We start from the raw sequence: 23723 nt of genomic DNA on the forward strand, positions 1-23723 counted from the left end.
AAATGAAGGGTTATCTGAATTTTTTTAAAAGAGAAAAGATTATCCCTAAGAGGATCAGGGATAACTTGCATGAGAGGCAGTGTGGGGATAATCGATAAACTAGATTAGACTAGATAATATATTTGTTAAGTGTTTACTATGTGTGAAGAGTGTACTAAATGCTGGGAATACAGATAAAGTAAAAAGAAAGGTAGTCTCCAGACCCTGCCCTCAGAGTGCTTACATGTGAATCCTGGGAAGACCATATTTAAAAGGAATCTGAAAGGGATGAAAGTCAGGTGAAAGGTAGAGCAGTAGTCCATAGAGACAGGAGTTGAGCCAGTCTAGATGTGAACATGGCTGGCATGGGTACTTCCTCAAATGGTAGGAAAAGAAAGGCACAGAGATGGAGATTGCATGATTGCAGCATGGGAAAGCCATTGGGAAAGAGATGGAAAAATAATCTGGATAGTCAGAGTTCTAGACTTGGAGGCAGAAAGATCTGAGATCAATCTCAAATCTAGTACTTGCTAGTTATATGACCATATCTAGAGTCTTCCTGACCTGGCAGTCAGCTCACTGTGCCACCTTGCTGCTGTATCCTTCTGTTCCCTTTATAATCAATATTTTACTACTGTCAAAGTGGATAAAGAAAACTGCCTTTTGTGATTGAAGAAAGGATTAGAATGTAAACTCATCCACTGTGGATATAACTGAGAACATCTCATTATAGCTTCTGTTATAGGTAGGAGAGAATAGGGATGCTATGTTTCTCATCCTGTTCCTACATGATTTGATCTCTTTGCCAGGTCTCTATAATTTAAAAACTTTTTTGTTCTGTGTAGTTTAGAGATAGGAGTATACAGATTAGTAGGTGGTGATGTCTACTAAAATAGTGTACTTAACTTTTTCTGAATCAATGTTATGTCTGGGGGATTAGAAGCAAAAGCTTGATCTGTGATAATGATCTAGTTCCAGTAGTTTTGCTGGCTGTTTCCCAGTTATTTTCATGTTTGTATTGATAGAATGGGGAATTGTCTGTCAGGCCATGAAAGACAGTAAATTTATAAGGTATAATTCTAGTCACCAGGTCATGTCTTGCTAGTATTTGGCAGGTGCCAAATTTTTACAGCTTGAGGTGATGTACTTGCAAATTCGCTATCATTTCCTTGCATAATCTATGTTGATCACTAAGCCTTGGCTCCTAAAAGATAACCCTTCAGTGGTTTCTGGTGGAAGTGCCTTGGTTCTGAATTGCTTTTGTAAATCTCTCTGTTTTCACAAATAAATTTCCATGATTCAGCTTTTCAATTCGTCTCTATTAACTGAGTTCATGTGGCTATCCTCCATAAAATACCTCTTATTTCACTCTTGGACTTAGTTATTTCATGGGCTTCCTCTGGAAGTAAGGCACTTTTATTTATATTTGTCAAATCCATTGACATGAACCTATTCCCACCTTTTATTATAGCTTAGTGAGGTGATGCCAAGGTTTCCCAAAAGTATTTCTATAATAGGCTTTTTGACCTCTTGATCACGTACTCCAAAATTTTTTATTAACTGTCTTTTTCCTTTTTTGACTTGGAAGCATTAATATTTCTATAACTACCTTAGTGTGATGGGCTCTGTTTTGTTAATATTGTACAGATTTTTATTAATGCAATTTCTGGGTTATTTATGATCACATTAAAACTCCAAAAATGCATATTAAGATTTTCATTGTATTAAATATATTTTCCTCTTTCAGCTTTGATTTCAATATCTAGTAAATATATTTAGCCCCAGTCTCCTCCTTGATTTCTTTATGCTCATGTATCTTGGAGAACACCTAGATATTTGAAAGTATTCCCTTTATCTGCTCATTCAATATGGCCTCTATATTTAAGCTAAAAGTCTTTATTCATTAGCTATCCTTGGTGTATATGAATAATTTTATTCTTATTCAGTCTAAATGACATTTTGACATTAGCCCAAGCGGTATGTTCAGTCATTTCTCCTTTATCTCCTCTGTCCTACTTGCCTATTCTTTCATGGGTTTGATGCCAGTTCCTTTAGACTTTGAAGGATTGGTAGGATTTGAATGAGTGAAAGTTGATCTGGAGAACATTTAAGAAATAGGGAACAGCACAGTCAGAGGAGTAGACAGAGGTGATAAATTCTAGGTTGTAATTGATGGAATAGCAAATAATCCTTTTTGAATATGAGTTGATAGGGTGAGGAAAGATAGACTTGTACCACATTATAGAGAAAGTTGTGACTTTTAATAGGCAGAGAAAGTAAGTAAATTTTTTTTTGAGTGGAGAGACAGATCAATGTATAATGAAGATTAGTTTGACAGTGCTATAGAGGATGGATTTGAGAGATTGGAAGCAGTGGGTGATAGGAGAGGCATAAACAGCTTTAGGGGCCCATTGCAATAATCCAGGTTGATGATAATGCTTTTTTTTAATTTGAAAATTTTAATTTAATTAATTTAGAATATTTTCCATAGTTACATGATTCATGTTCTTTCCCTCCCTCCCTCCAACCCCCTCCCATAGCCAACAAGTAATCCACTGAATTTTACATATGTCATTGATCAAGACCTATTACCATATTATTAATATTTGTATTAGGGTGATCGCTTGGAGTTTACATCCCCAATCATATCCCCTTAGACCCATGTGATCAAGCGATTGTTTTTCTTCTACATTTCTACTCCCGCAGTTCTTCCTCTGGATGTAGATAGCGTTCTTTCTCATAAGCCCCTTAGAAATTGTCCTGGATCATTGCATTGCCACTAATTGAGAAGTCCATTGCATTCAGTTGTACCACAGTGTATCAGTCTCTGTGTACAATTTTCTCCTGGTTCTGCTCCTTTCTTTTTTTTCTTTTTTCTTTTTTCTTAATTTTTATTTGGTCATTTCCAAACATTATTCATTGGAAACAAAGATCATTTTCTTTTCTTCCCTCCCCCCCTCTCACCACCTCTCCCATAGCCCACGCGCGATTCCACTGGGTATCACATGTGCTCTTGATTCAAACCCATTTCCATGTTGTTGGTATTTGCATTAAGGTGTTCATTCAGAGTCTCTCCTCAGTCATATCCCCTCCACCCCTGTATTCAAGCAGTTGCTTTTCATCGGTGTTTTTACTCCCTCAGTTTATCCTCTGCTTATGGATAGTGTTTTTTAGATCCCTGCAGATTGTTCAGGGACATAGCATTGACACTAATGGAGAAGTCCATTACCTTCGATTGTACCGCAGTGTATCAGTCTCTGTGTACAATGTTCTCCTGGTTCTGCTCCTCTCGCTCTGCATCACTTCCTGGAGGTTGTTCCAGTCTCCATGGAATTCCTCCACTTTATTATTCCTTTTAGCACAATAATATTCCATCACCAACATATACCACAATTTGTTCAGCCATTCCCCAATTGAAGGGCATCCCCCCATTTTCCAATTTTTGGCTACCACAAAGAGCACAGCTATGAATATTTTTGTACAAATTTTTTTCCTTATTATCTCTTTGGGGTACAAACCCAGCAGTGCTATGGCTGGATCAAAAGGCAGACAGATAATACCCTTCTACACTAGTTTGGTAGTGGAAATAAAAATCTAAATCTAAAAGGTATTGTTTAGATAAGTACTAAGGGAAGGAATCAAATCCCACATCACAAGTTTGGGGTTCTCTGGGAAAAGACTGAAGCAAGTACAAGTTGCTCAAGTAACCTACTTGCATTTAGTCATCCTGAGTATCATGATAGCAGCCCTAGAGATGTGGAGGGATGCTAGGTAGGTCACTTCCTGGACTTTAAGGAAGCATTGCTCATCCATATTTGTTGTAAGAATAGCATCCCTTGCTTCACTTTTTTGCCCTGGTTTAGAGGAAAATCACTCTTCAACTCTTCTCATAATTAAATTAAATGGCTGTATTTTTAGTTATTCAGTATTTATGGACCATATATTTTGAGGAAATATACAAGTAAGATTCATAGAAAAGCATAATAAGGGTTATTACTACACTGATTGGGGTACTCTATAAGCTAGAAGTTTATAGGTTTTAAATATTGCATTGAATCTTTTAATATATCCTTATTGCTACTGTAAGTGAAGTTCATCCTCTTCCTGTTTAAAAAAAATTTTAGAAGTAGAATGTTACCCATAACATAAAATATATTACTTTTGTAAAGTTAGTAATATACATTTAATTTCTACATAATAAAAATTAATATTTATATAGCATCTAATATATACCAGGCACTGTGATTAGTGATTTACAATTATTATTTAATTTGATCCTCACAAGAGTCCTCAGAGGTAAGTGCTGTTATTATCCCCATTTCACTGATGAGAAATCTGAGGTAGAAGTCAAATGACCTGCCTAGAGTCATAAATTTAGCAAGTGTCCGAGTCTGGATTTGAAGTCAGGTCTCTGACTCTAGGCCCAGCACTCTATCCACCATTAGGAATAGCTACTTAACATCTCACTTTGTGTATTTAATAAAAGCTTATGCTGGAGAAGATGATGTAGTTGCTCATACCGAAACAGTTCATCTCTCCATAAGGTTAATTTCTTCCCCTGGGAAAACATTTATTGAGAGTATTGAAAAACATTCCAAGTATGCAAATTATTCAATCTGATATTCAGATATTTTTATTCAATTTGTTGGTAGCCCTGAATAAAGTTGACAATAAAATCTTTTTTTTTTTAGGCAGTTACTGAGAAAAACTTTGAAAACAAAGATTTTCGAGCATCTCTAGAAAACGGTGTCCTGTTGTGTGAGTAAGTATGTCAACTGATGGTTTTTAATTATTAAAAAGTGTTGATTTTTTCCTTAGGAAATTAGCTTTGTTTTATTCTGTGGCTCCAGATTGTAACCTGATCTCCAGCCAGCTTTCCTATAAAATGTGTGCTGTTAGCCATAAGGAGGATTAGGAAAAGGAGTATAAACTGCTTTGTTTTCTTTTTGGATAATCTAGCCCTATAGATATCTGCTGTAGATACTTATATGTTTTAGATAGAGTTCAGCAAAGCATTTGCCAGAAAATTTTATGCTACCTGGAGAACAAAGCATAGAGATGGGCACTAAAGTAGATTTAACAAATCCACTTGTCCCTTGGAAGAAGAAATAGATATCTTTCTTGGCCCCATAGGCACAGCTAGTAGCAGTCTGATTAGACTGGCCACAACATTTGGTCCTTAAACTGTCAGTATGCAGGAAGGTTGTGAGCAGAGATGTCATATGAAATGTAGATTACTTTTGTAAAGTTGGTAATATACATATAATTTTTAGACAATAATAGTTAATATTTATATAGCATTTACCATGTATTATGCCCTATGATAAATGATTTACAATCATTATTTAATTTGTTCCTTAAAACACTCCTGAGAGGTAGGTGCTATTTTATCCCCATTTCACAGATGAGGAGTCTGGGGCAAACAGAGGTCAAATGACTTGTCTAAGACCACAAATCTAGTAAGTATCTGAGTCCAGATTTAAATTTAGGTCTTTTTGACTATAAATTAGGAGGCTTCACTAACATTCACTAACATTGACTGATAATTGGAATCTCACAAAGTCTTGATAGGTTGATTTGAATGTGATGAACCTAAATCATCCTAACCAGATGAATGTTAGCAGAAAGAAATAGAAAACTCCATGCTTGTGAGGTTGGGGGTTTGAATGCAAGTATGATGGAGTCATGCTTTGATAATTGTGTAGAAGATCCAGGATTTTAGTGGCTTGCAAGCCTAGTGTAAGTTAATATTGCAAAGCTGCAGCCAAAAAAGCTAATATGATCTTTGTCTGCATTGACAGGTGTCCAGGACTAGGGGGTTGTTACCCATTGTACTCTGTCTTGGTCAGATCACATCTTAAGGAGTAGCTTTGGGCATCACATTTTACGTTGGGCATTAGTGAGCTGGAGAGCCTCCCAAAATGGGTTGGCAGGGTGGTGAGACAATATGACTATCCTCTAAGAGGACTGGTTTAAGGAAATGGATATATAACTTGGAGAAGAGAAAGCTTTGGGAAGACATGATAACTTCAAATATTTGAAAGGCAGTCCTTTAGAAGAGGGAATAAATTAGTCTTTCTTGACTCCATTGGACAGACTGAGGAAGAATGACTTACAGTTGCAGAGATGGCATATTTCTGTGTACTGTAAGGGAACTTTTCCTATCACTTTAAGTAGTTCTGTAATAGGATGGGCTTCTTTGGTATATTTCTTCACATTAGGAGGTCTTTAAGTGGAGATTGAATAATTACTTGTTGGGTATGTTGTAATAGCACAAATTGAACTAGAGTCATGTTGGCAAACCTATGGCATGTGTAGAGGTGTGTGCATACTTCCTTCCTCTCCTGTCTGGGGTAAGCAGTTGGGTCACATGGGTTGCAGTTTGGGCACTTGATCTCTCAAAGGTTTGCCATCACTGAATTAGAGGGTATCTGAGGGCTCTTTTGACTTGGAGATGCTGTGATTCTGTTATTAAATGAGTATATTTCAACATTTCTAGAAAAACAATTTAGATGTATACATTTTCCATATGTAATTATTTAATGTCATTATTAATAGTAATCTAATTTGAATACAAAGTTATTTCAATATTATTAATAATAATCTAATCAATAGCCCTGCTATTACTTAGTGCTATTGGTGTTATATATATCATCTGAGAATTATTTCTTTACAGTGCTGTACTATTTTCTGTTCTCCATATACTTCTAAAGGGCACAAGTATTTGTGATTTAAAAGTAGTTTTGAGAAGGGAAAGAGTTAGAATTGCAATTTTTATTTTGCTCACTAGTATATCTTGTGACTATTTCATTATCTGTTTATTTTTCTTAATATCAGCAAAAATACCTTGGTATAAATCTATATCACTAAAAAGAACAATTAAGAAAACTATACTATAGTCAGCAGCAACATAATTTTTTGGGGAAAGATTTCATATGGTAACCATGAGATAGATCTAACAAAATCTTTTCAATGCATTGTCCATTTATTTTAAACACATGTTTATTGAATACCTTCTATGTGCAAAACTATTCCTCTATTTTTGGTAGTCAAAGTAAAGCAACATGTCAGCCCCAGAATCATGATGCCTGAACAAGTTTGCATAGGGCAATAGTTATTTTGTGCTACTTTTAGATAGTTTTTTTTGGGGGGGGGGATGGAAGTGGTACAGATAGTAAATATGGCTTGAGCACTATGACTTTAGTTGATGAAAGCACCAGCAGAAGGTCAAAAGAAAGGTGGCATTGGTGAGGCTGGTATGTAGCCTAGTGGATGGAGTCTTGGACTTGGAGTCAGGAAGCTTGAGTTCAAATCCTGCCTCAGACACTTACTATGTGAACTAGGCAAGTCATGTTAGTTCCTGTCTGCCTCAGTTCTTTTATCTGTAAAATGGAGATAATAATGGTACCTACTTCTTAGGGTCATAATGAGGTTTAACTGAGGTATTAATAACAAAGTGCTTTACAAACCTTAAGATATTATATAAATGTTAGCAGTTATTATTATTAGCTACAGAATCACAAAATTCATTAGGAGGGTCATCCAGTCTACTCTGGACCTGAAAATACAATCCCAATTACAACAGACATCAAATTAGATCAAACAGATTTTTTACTTGAAATTAACCAACTGCTTCCTCATTAGTTCATTTCAATTAAGGATAGCGCTAATTTCTTGGAAGTTTCCCCTGACATCAAGCTTCAATTAAGTCTTGTTTCAGCTTCTGCCATTCATTGTTCTTGGTTCTTTCCTCTAGAATGAAATAGTCATTGTAATCCCTCTTCTACTAAAGTGCTGTCATATTTCTGTTTTCCCTCATCACTTGATCTTCTCTTCTTGAGACTAATGACCCATTGAACTGATTTCCAAATGACATGATCTCAAAGTCCTTTACCATCCTGGTTCTATTAGTTAAAAGGATTAAGATGAAAACACCTAGATTTGAGTCCATTTCCTCATCTGCATAATGAAGGGATTGTACTAAATGATCTTTGAGGTCCATTCCCATTCTAAATCCTATGATCCTATGATAAATGAGTAGTAAATTGAACTCTAGTACACCCAAACTTCAGGAGCCTTTAATTACTTGAAGTTGCCACATAGGCATGAGTGGAATGTGTTCAGGCTTAGCCACCAGAGATGTGTCTGCCAATGCTAGGTTGTATTTTATTCCTCTTTCCAAGCAGATCATGAGTCCTGACAACTGTGATAAGTCATTAAAGGTAACTATGTGGAAAAAAGAGATATATACAAGGACACCCTAGGAAATACTCTATGTTCTTATTGTCACCTCACTTTGAAGATACAGAAATTGTTGTGCCATTTTACAGAGCATCGTGATCCTAGATTAGGTGGTTATCTAGGCATTTGGAGACTTTCTTTTAGGAATAAAGAACTGATGCACATCAAAAGGCCAATGTGAACAAGCACCTAGAGCAGCATTGGTGAAAATTTTCAAGTTCATGTGCCAAACTGCAACTTCAAGCTGTATGTGAGCCTCCTGCATTACCCCAGAGACTGGAGGGAGGAAGTGCTCTCTGAATGAACAGAGAGGTGGGGCATGCAAAAAATGTCCTTGGGTGCTGGGAAGAAGGGGAACGGAACAGCTCCTCCCCACCTCATTCTCTCCCTGTGCCTGCTTGGCATGTATGCCAATACTTCACCAACACTAATCTAGAGGGATGGTGTTTTTGTCCTTTGATTTTCTTTTAATTATTTGAAACACCCTTTGTGATAACAAGTTTAGAATGTTTAACCCTAGTAGGTATCCATTCATTTGGTCACTTTCTGCACTTATGATATTTTTCTGTTTAACTATGAAGTTTAATTATATTTAATCATGTGTTCATATAGACTATTTGTGACTGACCTGTGGTAGAGCCTTCTGATCTCCTCTTGGTCTAATTAGCTAAAGTTAGATTCACTGTATGTTGACTCTAATATCACAATGTCACTTTGATCCTCTTCAAGTTTGAAGGATAACAACCAATTATTTAGGCATGTTCATAGGGGAAAAAAGAAAATCCATTTAAAGAATAAGGGAGAGTTAGCTGAAAATAGTCCAAACTGGTTTATATGCAGTTTTCAGTGATCATTGCAAAACAATTCCTAAACAAACTATAAACTCCAATTCTATCTGGGAATGAGTGATATACAATGTACCTATAAAGTAATGAGAGAGGTAGACACATTTTTTTAAAATCCAAAGGAACAAACATGCATAAAAATTACTATTCTTAATAAAGTGGAGGAATTCCAAGTGAACTGGAATGACCTCCAAGAATTGATCCAGAGTGAAAGGAGCAGAACCAGGAGAACATTATAAACAGAGACTAATACACTGTGGCACAATCGAATGTAATGGACTTCTCCATTAGTGGCAATGCAGTGATCCTGAACAACTTGGAGGAATCTATGAGAAAAACCACTATTGACATTCAGAGGAAACACTGTGGGAGTAAAAACACAGAAGAAAAACAACTGCTTGAATACATGCGTCGAAGGGATATGATTGGGGATGTAGACTCTAAATGAATATCCCAGTGCAAACACCAACAACATGGAAATAGGTTCTGATCAAGGACACATGTATTACCCAACACATGTATTACCCAATGAAATTGTGCATCGGCTGCAGGAAGGGTGGGAGGAGGAGAGGAAGGGAAATAACATGATTCTTGTAACCAAGGAATAATGTTCCAAATTGACTAAATAAATTAATTCAAAAAAATTACTATTCTTCAAAATATTTATATTGGCCTTCTACATACTTATTGTAAGGATTCCGAGTTCAAAATGCATTTGGAATTCCTAGAGAATTTTTTTTTTTAGATTTAGCTTATAGTACAAGATGGAAAAATGATCTCAGTACTATTATAATAATACTTTGGGTGGTTTAATTTTTATTCAAAATGTTATTACTGAACTTAATTACTGACTTTTTTGAATTACTTTTAGTATTTATATCAAAAAGGATAAAATATATTTAGATATTCATGTATTTATATATATATATATATCTCACCACTTTTATTCAGTCAGTCATGTCCAACTCTTCATGACCCCATTTGGGGTTTTCTTGGCAGAGATACTAGAATGGTTTCCCATTTCTTTTTCCAACTCATTTTACGGACGAGGAAATGAAGGCAAACAGGGTTAAGTGACTTGTCCAAGGTCATACAGATCTTTCTACTTCAGATTGAGCATTCTATAATTGTGCCACCTAGCTGCCCATATATCACCATTAGATGTTATTAAAAATATGCCACATACTCTGAGGACAACTGAAAAAAATCCCAAAGATACTTTGAACATTTCAAACATTTGCAGCATTATTGGAATCCTTTTTCCCCAGCTTTTCTCCTCTGCAATCCATCCTTCAGAGCTGCCAAAAAGGATATTTCTAAAGCACCGTTGATCATATTATTCTCTTACTCAAAAATCTTCAGTGGATTCTAGTTGACTTTAGGATAAAATCTCCTTTTATTGATTTTTAAAGACCATCACAGTCAGACTCCTAGCTGCCTTTCTATGTTTAATCCACTTTATTCTCATTTCACAAATACTGGGAAAATTGATATTTTATCCTAGAAGCAAGAGAGAAGTTTTATGTGGATTTGAGAAAGTTGATCTTGATCTTTCCTTTGTCTTCTGATAAGGAATTAATTAATGAGCATGAACATATATTAAGTGCTAGCTGTGTCCTAGGTGCTGTGGTAGGCTAAGGGGACAAAAGAATGAAAATGAAATAGCCCCTGCCCTCAACAAACTTATATCCCATATAGGGAAATGTATATTTATAAGTGCATGTAAAAATATAGTTATACATCTATACAGAAATAAGTGAAAATAATTTTTTGAGAAAAATGTTCTAGAAGCTGGGAGTAGGATGAGGTAGGAATTAGAAAAGACTTTATGTAGAAGTCATTGCTTGAGCTGAGGTCTGATGGCAAAAGAAATAGAAATCTGATGAAGAAAGAGAAGCAGTGCTCACTTTTGAGACTATGGAGAGAAGTGAATTTTCTCTTAAGCCTGTCCTTACAAACTTTTTTGATTAAAAAAAAAAGTCTTCTTGAGAACTGGATTGGGATCTAGTTGGTGGAATGAAAGGTATTATTAAATTATGCAGTCATTCCGTCAGCAAAATCTTATTAAGAATTTAGTAAGTACAGATCACCATGCAAAATGATGGATTCAGAGAAAGGCAAATACAGCCCCTGCCCTCAGCGAGCTGATGGTCTAAAGGGCAAAAAATTTAGAAATGCATATAAAGAAGATTTATGCAGAGAAAATGGAAGTTGATTGCTGAGGATAGAAGAATCAGAGTTTTTCCATAGCCAAAGTTACTCTCCCCAGAATTTAAATTTTTACTACAGTTTAAGAAAAGCCAGATTACTTTTATTTATAGTTGCATTTTAGGGCAAGTAGGCACTAGAGAATAGTTATTTTACTGTTTTGAACAATACTTTAAGTTTTTAGTACTTTGGGTCAAACTGATGATAATTCATAGCTGTTTTAGTATCTTGGATACCTTTGGCAATCCAGTGAAACCTGATCTGAATGTTTTTAAAGGCATAAAATAAAATATGTAGAATTATAAAGAAACAAGCTATGTGACTTTAGTTATAAAAATACTCAAAAAACAAATTCACAGACTGCCAAATTGGGAACAAATGTAGATGTTAAGAATGCATTTTAATTCATGTTCTCTAATTCATGCCTAGGAGGGCTTAGCTGGATAGATCATAAAATGAATAACAAAGCATCACTGTTTTTCTGATGGGCAGCTAACCTTAAAAAAATTCAAAATTCTATTTTATTGTAGACTTAAGAGTAAAAAAAATGACCAACATGCAAAACTTATCTCCAACCATTTCCTTTTACAAGGAAAAATCAAATGAAATAAGAAACAACAAACAAGCAAAGAAAAATGCTTTTGTTCTGTATTTTCTTTCAGGTCTGGCCAGAGTTCTGTCTTCTTTGGCTCTGTTTGCCCCCCCCCCCCCCACCCTTTTTTTTCTTTTTTCATATAGTTACAGCCATTGTTTATGCTTCCAGAGTTCTCTCTCTGACTTTTTATAGGTCATTTCATGTTTCCTTTTATGCCTCATAAATATTACTATTAGAGATTTGCTTGGAGTGCTGAGGTTAAGGGACTTGCCTAGAGTCACACAGTCTGGAGGACAGAAGCTTTTCTCTATGACTGTTAATTGCTGAGCACATGCAGATCTTTATTTGTTGGAGTTTTTTTTTTACCAAGTTGCCAGCACCAGTGTCTTCCCTATGTAGGCCCACACCTCCAAATATATTTATTCTTTCTATATGAATAAATAACATTTTATTAGTCTTTCTAAAGTCACTGAAAGGCAGTGAGGTGGCACAGTAGATAGCACTGGGCTTGGAATCAGGAAGACTCATCATTATGAATTCAAATCTAGCCTCAGACACCTACTAGCTGTGTGTCCCTGGGCAAGTCACTTCACACTGTTCACCTCCGTTCTTCATCTATAAAATGATTCAGAGAAAGAAATGACCAAACACTCCAGTATCTGTGCCAATAAAACCTCAGAATAGGGTCATGAAGAGTTGTATACAACAAAAAACACAAAAATTACAACATAGTTGCTGTTTTTAGCTTTAGTTTTTGCTATTATAGAGATGCCATGAATATATTTATAAAGAGAGCTCCCTTTTTAAAAATGGAATTGTTCAGTCAGTCTACAACATTTACCAAGCACCTACTATGTGCCAAGAGATGGTCATACAAAGAAAAAAGCAAAACTTTTTACCTTAAAAAAAACTTAATTCTAATGAAAGAGACAATAGGCATGTATGTGGGCAATACAAACTTATGGAAAATGGGTAAAAGTGTAGCAGGATAATGCTAACTCAACATGTAGCCATTTGATTGGGGAATAAGGGTAGATATGATACAGTGTGTAAGTTGTATCTCTGAAGTATCCTCTTAGAAGCAAAACCTACAGTCTCCTCAGTCTGCTAATGACTTCCTATTTTATTATTATTTTTCCCATTGGGTTCAAAGGCAGTATGGGGGTATAGTGCATATTAATTCAAAATTATGTAAAATATAAATATTTCCCCCCATTAATCAATAAACTAGCTCCAAGTTCTCTGGAAAAGCCTGGTAAATAATGTGATTAGAATTTTTCACAGTTATTGTCAATACCCAACTTTTCAACATCATGGATCTACAGTCCAATAAAACAACATTCTTTATAATGTAGATAATTCAGGTGCTCTCAGAATGATACTTTGTTCATTATATCTCAAAAATATCAGGTAACTGGAAATCAAGATGGTGGAGAAGGTAAATAGACTCACCTGATCTCTACCAAATTACTCTCATAAAATTATAATATGCTTCAATGTTCATTTTGGAGCCTTTAAAAGGATGGGGTGAAAATAGTCTTTTAGCCCAAAACAACTTGTAATGCCAGCTCAAAAGATCTAGTGCACCAGCGTAGAAGTTGAGCACACTATGCCAAGGGAAGCTCCAATGTGGCAAGATGCCTTGGGTACAGTTAAATCAGTAACAAAGGCTTCCAGAACTCTTAGTTACAGGTGGTGAGAGGGGTTGGCCAGCTACTCAGAATGAAATCAGAGGAGTTCCTTTGCTGAGTATGGTTGAAGACTCTTTGATGCATTGCACATATGCAGATCCAGGTAGTAGCCCTGGTGTGTGATCTCAGGGTGAGGAGGAGCACCAGCACAATGCAACCTGTGGTGGCAGGGGAGCAGAGGACCTTGGCCACAGTTCCAAGGGAGTAATAGTGCTTGTGTTACTCGTAGACCAAAGCACAAGCTGGGAGAGTATTAAATGCACCTCTCATATCAATCCTCCTTGGAAGAACTGCAAGCAGATAGATCCCTAAAGCTAGCTCTGAGGGCAACTACACAAAGAACTTGAGCTTAGAACAGTGTTCCCTTCCTTACAGTTACAGAGCTCAACTTTAGTAGTTTTTTAAATTAAGAAAAAATAAAAGGGTAGAAATGACAAATGACAACAAAAGAAACTCAGCATAGAAAGTTATGTTGGTGACAGGGAAGATGAAAACACAAACTCAGAAGACAACAAAGACAGTGCTGTTGCATCCAAAGCCTTCAGAAAAATTGGGAAAATCACTCTTAAGCCCCTCAAAAATGGAGGAGCTCACAGCCACTTCCTAGCTGTGTGACCCTGGGCAAGTCACTTGACCCCCATTACCTAGCCCTTACCACTCTTCTGCCTTGGAGCCAATACACGGTATTGACTCCAAGATGGAAGGTAAGGGTTTAAAAAAAATGGAGGAGCTCAAAAAGGATTTTAGACATAAAATAAGAGAGGTAGAAGAAAAATTGGGAAAAGAAATGTGAGTGATACAGGAAAATCATGAAACAGAGTCAAGGAAGCTCCAGAAAGTAAAGAAGAAATTCTGCCTTTAAGGCAGAATTGGATACATTGAAAAAGAGGTACAAAAATTCCCCAAGAAAAAGAACCCTTTTAAAAAAGTAGAATTGGCTAAGTGAAAAAGGAGCTATAAAAGCTCACTCAAGAAAATCATGCCTTAAAAATTAGCCACCATCAGGATAACACAAAATTTAGTAGCATCTACCTTAAAGGATTAGAGGGTCTGGAATATGATATTCCAGAGGGCAAAGTATCTAGGACTTCAACCAAGCATCACTTACTTACAAAACTGAGCAAAATCCTTCTGGGTTATTCAACGAAATAGAGGTTTTTCAAACAATCCTGATGAAAAGACTAGAGATGAATGGAAAATTTAACTCTGAAGAGAAGCATAAAAAGGTAAAGAGGAAAGAGAAATCAAAAGACATTCAATAATGTTGAACTGTTTGCATACCTATGTGGAGAGATGATTCTTGTAACTTTATCATTATTAGTGCAGTTAGAAAGAGTATACATAGACAGAGAGCAAGAGGGTGAGCTAAATATGATGAGATGATATAAAAATATAAAATTAAAGTATGAGAAAGTAACACATTGGGAGGAGGGGAAGGGAAAAATAGAATGAGATAAATTATTGCACATAAAAAAGGCTTGAAAGAGCTTTTACATTGGAGGTGATCCTGGGGAAGGTGGGAGGGGACCATGTGAACCTTACTCTCATTGGAACTGGCTCAATGAGGAAATAATATACACAATCAATTGGGTGTAGGAATTATCTTATTCTATAGGAAAGTAGGAGGAGGAAGGGGATATATGAAAGGGGGTAGAGCTGATAGAAAAGAAGGCAAATTGGAGCAGGTAGCTGTCAGAAATTAACAAGGAAAAATAAGATGGAAAATAATATACAGTAATCATAATAATGCAATTTTTATAAGTTTATTTTTTTAATATTTATATTTATAAACTTCTGTTTATAAGTTTATTATACATAAAATATAATAATTTTATAAGTTTCTCTAATAAAGTCCTCATTTCTCAAAATTATCAAGACATAAGTTGAATATGTAGGTATACAAGTCATTCCTAAATTGATAAATGGTCAAAGGATATGAACAGGCAGTTCTCAAAGTAAGTCTCTGTATAGTCATGCAAAAACAATGTTCTAAATCACTATTAATTAGAGAAATGCAAATTAAACAGTACCCCATATCTATCAGATTGGCTATTATAACAGAAAAGGAAAATGACAAAACTGAGAGAGGATGTGGGAAAATTGAAATACTAATGCACTGTAGGGGAGCTGTGAACTGAGAGAGCATTCTGGAGAGCAATTTGGACCTATGTCCAAAGGGCCATAAAACAGTACATATCTTTTGACCCAGAAATACCATTATTAAGTTTGTATTCCAAAGAGATAAAAAACAAAAAAAGGGAAGGACCAATTTGTACAAAAATATATAGAGCAGCTCTTTTTGTGGAAGCAAAGACTTGTAAAGTGAGGGGATACTCATCAATTGAGAAATGGCTGAGTATGCCATAGTATATAATTGTAATGGAATGCTATTGTACTGTAAGAAATGACAAGGAGGAGGAGCTAAAAAAAACTGGGAAGACTTACATGAAGTGAAACAGAGTGAAATAAGCAGAACCAGAAAAACACTGTACACAGTGACAGGAATACTGACCTATGAACAACTGTGAATAATTTAGCTATTCTCAGCAATACAGTGATCCAAAACAATCCCAAAGGATTCATGTTAAAAAATGACATCTACTTCCAGAGAAATAATTGGAGTCTGAATGCAGACCAAAGCAAACTTTTTTCATTTTCTTAATTTTATTTTGTTCTTTTGAGTTACCTTCCATGAAAGGATTAAGAAAGAAAAGTGTTCTACATGATTGCACATGTAAAATCTATGTGAGATTTCTTACTATTTCAATGGGAGGGAAAGGGCTGACGGTAGGAGAGAGGAGAGAATTCAAGACTATATTCTTTGAAGAATGTTGGAAATTGTTTTTGCATGTAATTAGGGAAAAATAAAATAAAAAAAGAAAAAGTAAAACAATCAATTAACTGATTTTCTCCATAGAATAAGATATAACAATTTAATTCTTAACTAGAATGAAAGACAGCTAAACTCAGTTTCTTCCTCAGGAATTTTCTTTAATACGTCTTCTCCAAAGAATGTGTTCCCCTTACACTATCTTCTCTGTAGGCAGTTAACTTATTCTAAGAAAAGCTACTATGCCTGTATTTTAAAGTATCTCTTACTGACTCTCTATTCCCTTCCAGTTAGCTGCAAGTCTCCAAGTTTCTCTTCTTTTTCTCCAAAAGATACTGTAACAGTATCTAAAACGTATGTGGGAGAGATTATACAAGTTGGGGTTATGCAAGACAACTTCTTTTTTGAGGAGAGGATAGTGGCAGCTAGGGCCAACAAAGAGACCCTTTTGCATAAGGTAACATTTCAGCTGATTCATGAGTTCAAAGAACCTGGGATGAAAAAGAGAGGTAAGGAGTGAGTGCATTGAGCTTTTGTGCAAAGGAATGGAAATGGGAGATAGAAAATTGTAATGGAATAACAAAAAATTCAACTTGGCACAAACACGGGATTCTGGGAGTGGAATAATATATATAGTAAGTCTGGAAAGTTAGGATGGAGCTAGCTTGTGAAGAGCTCTAAATTTCAAGTGATATTTTAATTTTACTCCAGAGGTCATAGGCAGCCTCTAGAACATATTGAGTAGAGAGGGTGAAATAGGAAAAACATGTTAGCATCTGTATGGAGGATGGATTGGAGTTAGGGTGAAATTTATTTTCATCAGAACCTTTCCATGGTTCTCCACATACTTCATATTTATTATTTCTTACAATGTTGAAATATTGCTTTACATTTGTGTACTGAAGTTTGTTTAGTTGTTCCACAATCAATGAGCATTGACTTTGTTTCCAGTTCTTTGCAAAGCAGTGCAAATAAGTACTGCCACAGACATTTTGGTGTAGATAGCTAATTTTTTTCCCTTAACAGTGACCACCTTGGGATTATAAATCTGGTAGTAGTAGAATCACTGAATCAAAAGATATGGAATTTTAGTCACTTTATTTACATAATTCCAAATTAATTTTTAGAGTGATTGTATTTGATTCACAGCTCAACCAACTATGTACTAGAATGCCAGTATTTCTACATCCCCTCTAACTTTGACTATTCTCATGCTAGTGGTCCTTTTCCAATTTGCTGTGTGTGAGGTGAAACATTAGGATTATTTTAATTTTAATTTCTCTTAATAATTGAAACATCTTTTCAAATGTTTGTTACACATCTGTTGAGGAATGACTTTTACACACACACATATACATTCTATATATGTTGGCTACCAAAACCTTATCTGAGATATTTGTTAAAAAGATTATTTTCTTACTTAACTGCTTCCCTTATTAACCTAGACTTATTAGTTTTGTTTGTGTGGATGCTTTTTAATTTTGTGTAATCAGAATGAACTATTATAAGTTTTGCAATTGCTTCTACTCTTGTGTGATTAAGAATACATCTCCTAACTGTGGCTATGAAAAAAATTTGATTTATTTTTCTTGTATGATTGATATTCTGTGATACTTTTATGGTATGATCTTTAATTTTAAGGCTATATGTTGAATAGAGTAAGATGTTGGTCTAAGCCTAATTTCTGCCAGATTGCTTTCTAGTTTTCCAGGAGTTTAAAAAAAATCAAATAAGTTCTCTCCTAAATAATTTATATATTTTAGGTTTATTGATCACTGCCATTGAATTCCATTGCTTCTGATTTTCCCTTGTCTAGACCATTCCATTGATTGACTGCTCTATTTTAACCAATATCAAGAATTTTTCATGCCTGCTGCTTTTTAAATATAGTTTAAGGTCTGGAAGTGCTATTCCCTTTCATTTCTTTCTACCTTCCCCCCCCCATTATTTCCCTTGATATTATCAATCTTTTTGTTCCTCCAAATGAATTTCATCATTTTATTGAGTTCTATAAGGTTTCCCTTTGATAGTTTGATTTGTCTCATTCATTTTTAACAAACAGGAAAATTATAATGATCCAGAGGAAAGAAGTCTCTATAATTGTAGACTTGTACAATCAAATTTAAAATGTGATGGCAAATGTCATAGTTATTGTCTTATTAGGGAAAAATCTGTAGGTTAGAGCTTATAAAGTATGCAAAATTAAATTTGAATATGTTTCATCCTAACTTCTATAGGAGATGTCTATTCATTAACTTTTAAAAAAAATTTGACTTTTGATTCCACTGCTTTAGGGAGCTCTGGGCAAGAAACTTTATCAGTGTAATTCAGTACCTCTCTGTAGTGTAAAAGAGTTGGCTGGGACATTAAGCCCTTATATAACTTGTTCTGGACTATATAGCTAGTCAACACCATATGTAGGTCCTTCTTCCCAAACTTTGGTCTTCCAGACTTAGAGGCTAGCTCTCTCTGCCCTTCTTAAATTTGCATCTCTGATTAGCCTTCCTTAACAAATATAGCCACTTTGCATGCAGTGACACCATCACTAGACAACCTTTATCATTGTCTTAGTAGTGGTATCTACTGAACACACCCTGTACTTTGTCTCTTTTGTTGGTTTGCTAATAAAGTGCTAATATATACTTTCCAACTATCTGTAAGACTATCTCTCTTTCAGACCTTGCCCATTATGCCTAACTTCAACCCATACTTCAGAGTTGAGCACAAGTGACAAGTCATTCATTCATTCATTCAACAAACATAGGCCTTGCTCTTTCTAAGAACATATTAGGGTGAGGAGAACAAGGCATGTATACAAATAAACCCAATGCAAATGAGAATTAAATGCAGTCATTAAAATTTAGAAGAAAGAAGAATAACCCTTAGTTTGGTGGATCATGGAAGACTTCATGAGGAAGTGGCACCTGAACTGGGCTTTGAAGGAAAGGAAGGATTTCAACTGGAGGAAATGGAGGAAATCTCTTTCTATATACATGAATCCTTTTAAACCATATGTGGATGTAGCAGAGGGCCCTCTGGGGATGTTTAGAAGTGCATTATAATGTTCATAATGGGGAAAAGTGTAAAATAAGGTTGGAAGAGTAAAGTAGAAGAGGACTTGAATTTGAGACCAAGAAATCTGTATTTTTTCATATCAGAAGAGATCCACTTATAGTTTTTGAGTGAGAGAGAGTGCTGGAATTGGATCTATTAGGAAGACTTTTTTTTTTTGGCTACTGTGTGATGCATGCATTAGAGAAGGAAGCATTCTTACCACAGTCTTCCAAGGAAAGCCATTCCAAAAGTCTACACTTTTTTATCCTTTGCTGATTATGATGGTGACAGGATACGTTCTTTTGGGTATTATATTCACTTAACTACAGATTGGGAGAAGCTTTGAGGAGGTGGGGGTAGGATGGGTTAATGGGATTAATAGTATAAAGAATACTAGTTCTGAGGTAAGACTACATAGGCTTTAGGCTCAGCTTTGCCATTTGCTACCTGTGTGACCTTACGTTAAGTTACTTCATTTTGGGCAAGCATTTAAGTGACTACTTTATGTATGCCAGGCATTGGAAATTATAAAGACAAAGCCAAAATAGTCTCTACCCTCAAGAAGCTTACATTTTACTAGAGGAAAGCATTTTGCACAGATGAGTATGTACATAATAAATTTTTGTTTATGTGTGGGGGAAATGAAGAGCACTAGTAATTATGAAATAAGGAAAGGTTACATGTAGATGATGCAGTGAATAATGGATGGTGGTGTTGGGTCTGGAGTCAAGAAAACCTGAGTTCAAATCCATCTTCAGGCATTTACACAGACAAGCTGTGTGAGCCTGGCCAGGTCACTTAACTTTCCCTTAGTATAATAGTGATAATAATAGCATCAATCTTCTAGGGCTGACGAGAGATTCACATGAGATAATTTGTAAAGAGCTTAGCATAGTGGCTGGTACATAGCAACTGTTACATAATGTTAAGGGTGGGGTGTGATGATAATAATGAAGGAGGTGGCACTTGAATTGTGTTTTCTAAAATGAGAACGTCATACTAGATGATCCTTACATTTCTTTATGGATCCAAATCTATGCTTGGTGTCCTTATTAATACTGTGTTTGTGAGAGTATGCAATGGAACCATTGAGATGAAATGGTGCCATTGACCAATTTTATTTTCCATTTGGGGTTTTCTAGGCAAAAATATTGGAGTGGTTTTCCATTTCCTTCCCTAGCTAAAGGAGACAAACAGGGTTAAGTGACTTGTCCAGAGTTACACAGTTAGTGTCTGAGGCCAGATTTGGAGATGAGTGTTCCTGACTCCAATCTGGCACTTTATCTACTGTGCCACCTGCCTGCCATTTAAAAGCTGAGCAAACTGAGGGTTGGCCAAATGACTTGGTAAACATCACTCAAGTAGTACCAGATCTTCTGATTCTAGAACCTGTTTTATTTATTATGTCATGGTGGCTTCTTCTGTGATGTCATCTTTTTATTTTAAATTTATTTATTCCATTAAAATACCCAGTTATCTCCCCCACATTAAAGAAAGTATCACTTGATGAAAAGATATATAATACAATGTATATATAAAATTATTTTTTGCTTATTTCTATTTTGATAAATGGAAATTTCTTTTTCTGGAGATGGACATATAGAAGTCATTCTTCAAATTATTTCTATTGCTGTATATAATGTTCTCTTGGTTATGTTCATTTCACTCTTCACAACTTCATGTAGGTATCTGCATGATTAAAAAAAAATAACCTATCATTTCTTACAGTGCAGTAGTATTCCATCTCAATCATATGCCACAACTTGTTTAACTATTCCCTAATTGATAGGCATTCCTTCGATTTTCAATTCATCTTTTTCTTAATGGGATAATAATTACAACCAAAAAATGTTTTATGATTTACCAATCACTTGACACAGCTGACCTCTCTATATCCTAATAGGAACCCCTATGAGGCTTGGAGTCCAAGTATTATTTTCCCTCTTTAGAGGTGAGCAAACTGTGTTTTAGAGAAGCCATATAATTTAGAGAAGGTCCAACAGCTGCTAGTGGCAGTGCTGCTTCTTAAACTGAAAAATATTTCTGGTTCCAAGTCTCAATTCTCTTTTTATTATTGCCTTTGTAGGAATTTAAATTAATTTAAAAATGGAAAATATTTTATGTACAGATAAGTTTCAGTTAGCACAAATAATGATTCCTCCTGAAGTAGTCATATGATTTGAATTTTTCATGGGATAGTTCCTTTGGGCTGTAACCAATTACTATTTTATATGCCTATAACTTTGAATAGTATGAATTTAAATGCATGCAACCACTTTACAGGATTCACTATTCACATTAATCAGGATCTACATGCACACATAAATATATATTATATATTGCATCCCAAATCATAAAGTATTAGAATAATGATAGCATAGGCTATCTATATATCTCTATCTATCTATCTATCTATCTATCTATCTATCTATCTATCTATCTATCTATCTATCTATCTATCTATCTGTCTGTCTGTCTGTCTGTCTGTCTGTCTATCTATCATATGATTTAGTAATCTTATATTTAGAAATCTTACTTTTCTTGCCTCCTTAAGAGCCCATTGGAAAGAGTCCTGGACTTAGATAGAATTTAACAGTATTATATAGTTGAAAAAACATTGTATCTGTAGTCTGAGGATTTTGGTTCACATTTTATCTCTGACATTTTTCCATTCCAATAAACATATTAAGTACCTCCTGTGTGCCAGGCACTGTGCTAAGTGTTGGGAACACAATTAATAAAAAGAAAAATCCTGAGGTGATCAGGTAAAAAGGAAAATATTCGAAAATATTTATAAAATCTTTCTTTGTGGTGGCAAAGATCATGAAATTGAGGGGGATGCATATCAATTGGGGAATGGCTGAACAAGTTGTGGCAAATGGTTGTGATGGAATACTGCTTCACCATAAGAAGTAATGAGCAGGCTAATGTGAAAAAAAAACAAACATGGAAAGAGCTACTGAAATTATGAAAAACAAAATGAGTATAACCAAGAAACATTCTATATAGCTACAGAATTAATATTTGAACAACTTATGAATGTCCACCTCTTGAGAAAGAATTGATGATTAGAAACATGAAAGACAGTTTATATCTGCATTTTTTGGTTCAAATGATGCCTTATTAAATGCAGGGAGGAGGTGGGAAGAGAGAGATACCTGGGAATTTTAATATAAATTAACAAACAAATAAATTACTTAAAAAAAAAGTCTCTGCCCCCATGGAACTTTTAGTCTAAAGAGGGAAACAACACTCAAAAGGAATTAGGGAAAACAGTGGGTACCTAAGGCTGGGAAATCTTGGAGTTGAAACCAGGCAAAGCAGAAGATACACAGTGAAATGAGTTGAAAGTCCAGTTTCTGCCCTCTATAAAGGTAAGCATTGGGAGTTGATTGATACTCCACCCTTTAACCCTTCCATCAGAGAGACAGAGGAAGCTAAGGGTAGTGGTATCAGTGAAGGAGAGGGATCTTGTTCCATGGAGTTGAAACCAGGTAGAGCAGCAGATGCAGAGTGGAGTAAATTTATCACTTAATCTTTCTCCATCTCAGTTTTCTCATCTGTAAAAGGAGGCGATTGGACTATATTGGCAATAGCTTCTGAGGTCCCTTTAAACTCTAATTTAATGGTTCTGTTATATTTTTTAACTGTGGGACCCTAGGCATATCACTTAAACTTCCTAGTCCTCAATTCCCTCCTATGCTGAATGAAGTGTTGGAACTAGGGAGTTCTTAGATTTTTATCTAGTTCTAAAGTCAAAAATAAGATCCTGTGATTTTGATCTACAAACATAACTACCACCAACAAACTCACTGAGACCCTTACATTTTGAAACAGTTCTTCTGTTTACCCAAAGCAATTCCTAGCAGAATAGTCCAAGGATTCTTCCCATATTACATGTATATCACTCATAACTTGACTAGTTATGCTCTGTTTGCCATAGTTGTTTTGGCAGTTTTTCCAAAGTTCAGTGGCCAGAACTGACAACTAAAATACTGACTATATAATGAAATAAAGTAGTTTTTCTCTATTTCCTTTAACTTTAGCCTATTTTAGGAATATTTTCTGAAATATTTTGACTCTTGCTTCCATCTTCTTTTTACTGATTTTTTGCTCCTGTGAGCTCTTATATTAGAGGGTTCACAAGGGAAAGAAAGTAAAACACTATTCCCTTTTAGGTTGCTGCTGCCTTAGGACTAGTCTAGTCAAGTAGTGTCTAAGAAGGCTAAAAGAAAATCAAAACAAAATCCTTAACTTCTTTATTATCTAAGACCTTGTTT

General features: G+C 35.3%; 1 protein-coding gene across 22 annotated transcripts in view; it reads left to right on the forward strand.

Moving 5' to 3' along the window:
* The window catches only part of LMO7 (LIM domain 7), a 241756-nt gene that overhangs the window by 76197 nt on the left and 141836 nt on the right, over positions 1-23723 (forward strand). For all 22 annotated transcript variants that reach the window (XM_056807332.1, XM_056807336.1, XM_016424986.2 and 19 more), the window contains exon 3: positions 4671-4741. In XM_056807332.1, the coding sequence (XP_056663310.1) occupies positions 4671-4741 (71 nt within the window). The remainder of the gene's footprint in view (positions 1-4670; positions 4742-23723) is intronic.

The sequence above is a fragment of the Monodelphis domestica genome, chromosome 8 (genome assembly GCF_027887165.1).
Source record: "Monodelphis domestica isolate mMonDom1 chromosome 8, mMonDom1.pri, whole genome shotgun sequence".
Lineage (NCBI taxonomy): Eukaryota > Metazoa > Chordata > Mammalia > Didelphimorphia > Didelphidae > Monodelphis > Monodelphis domestica.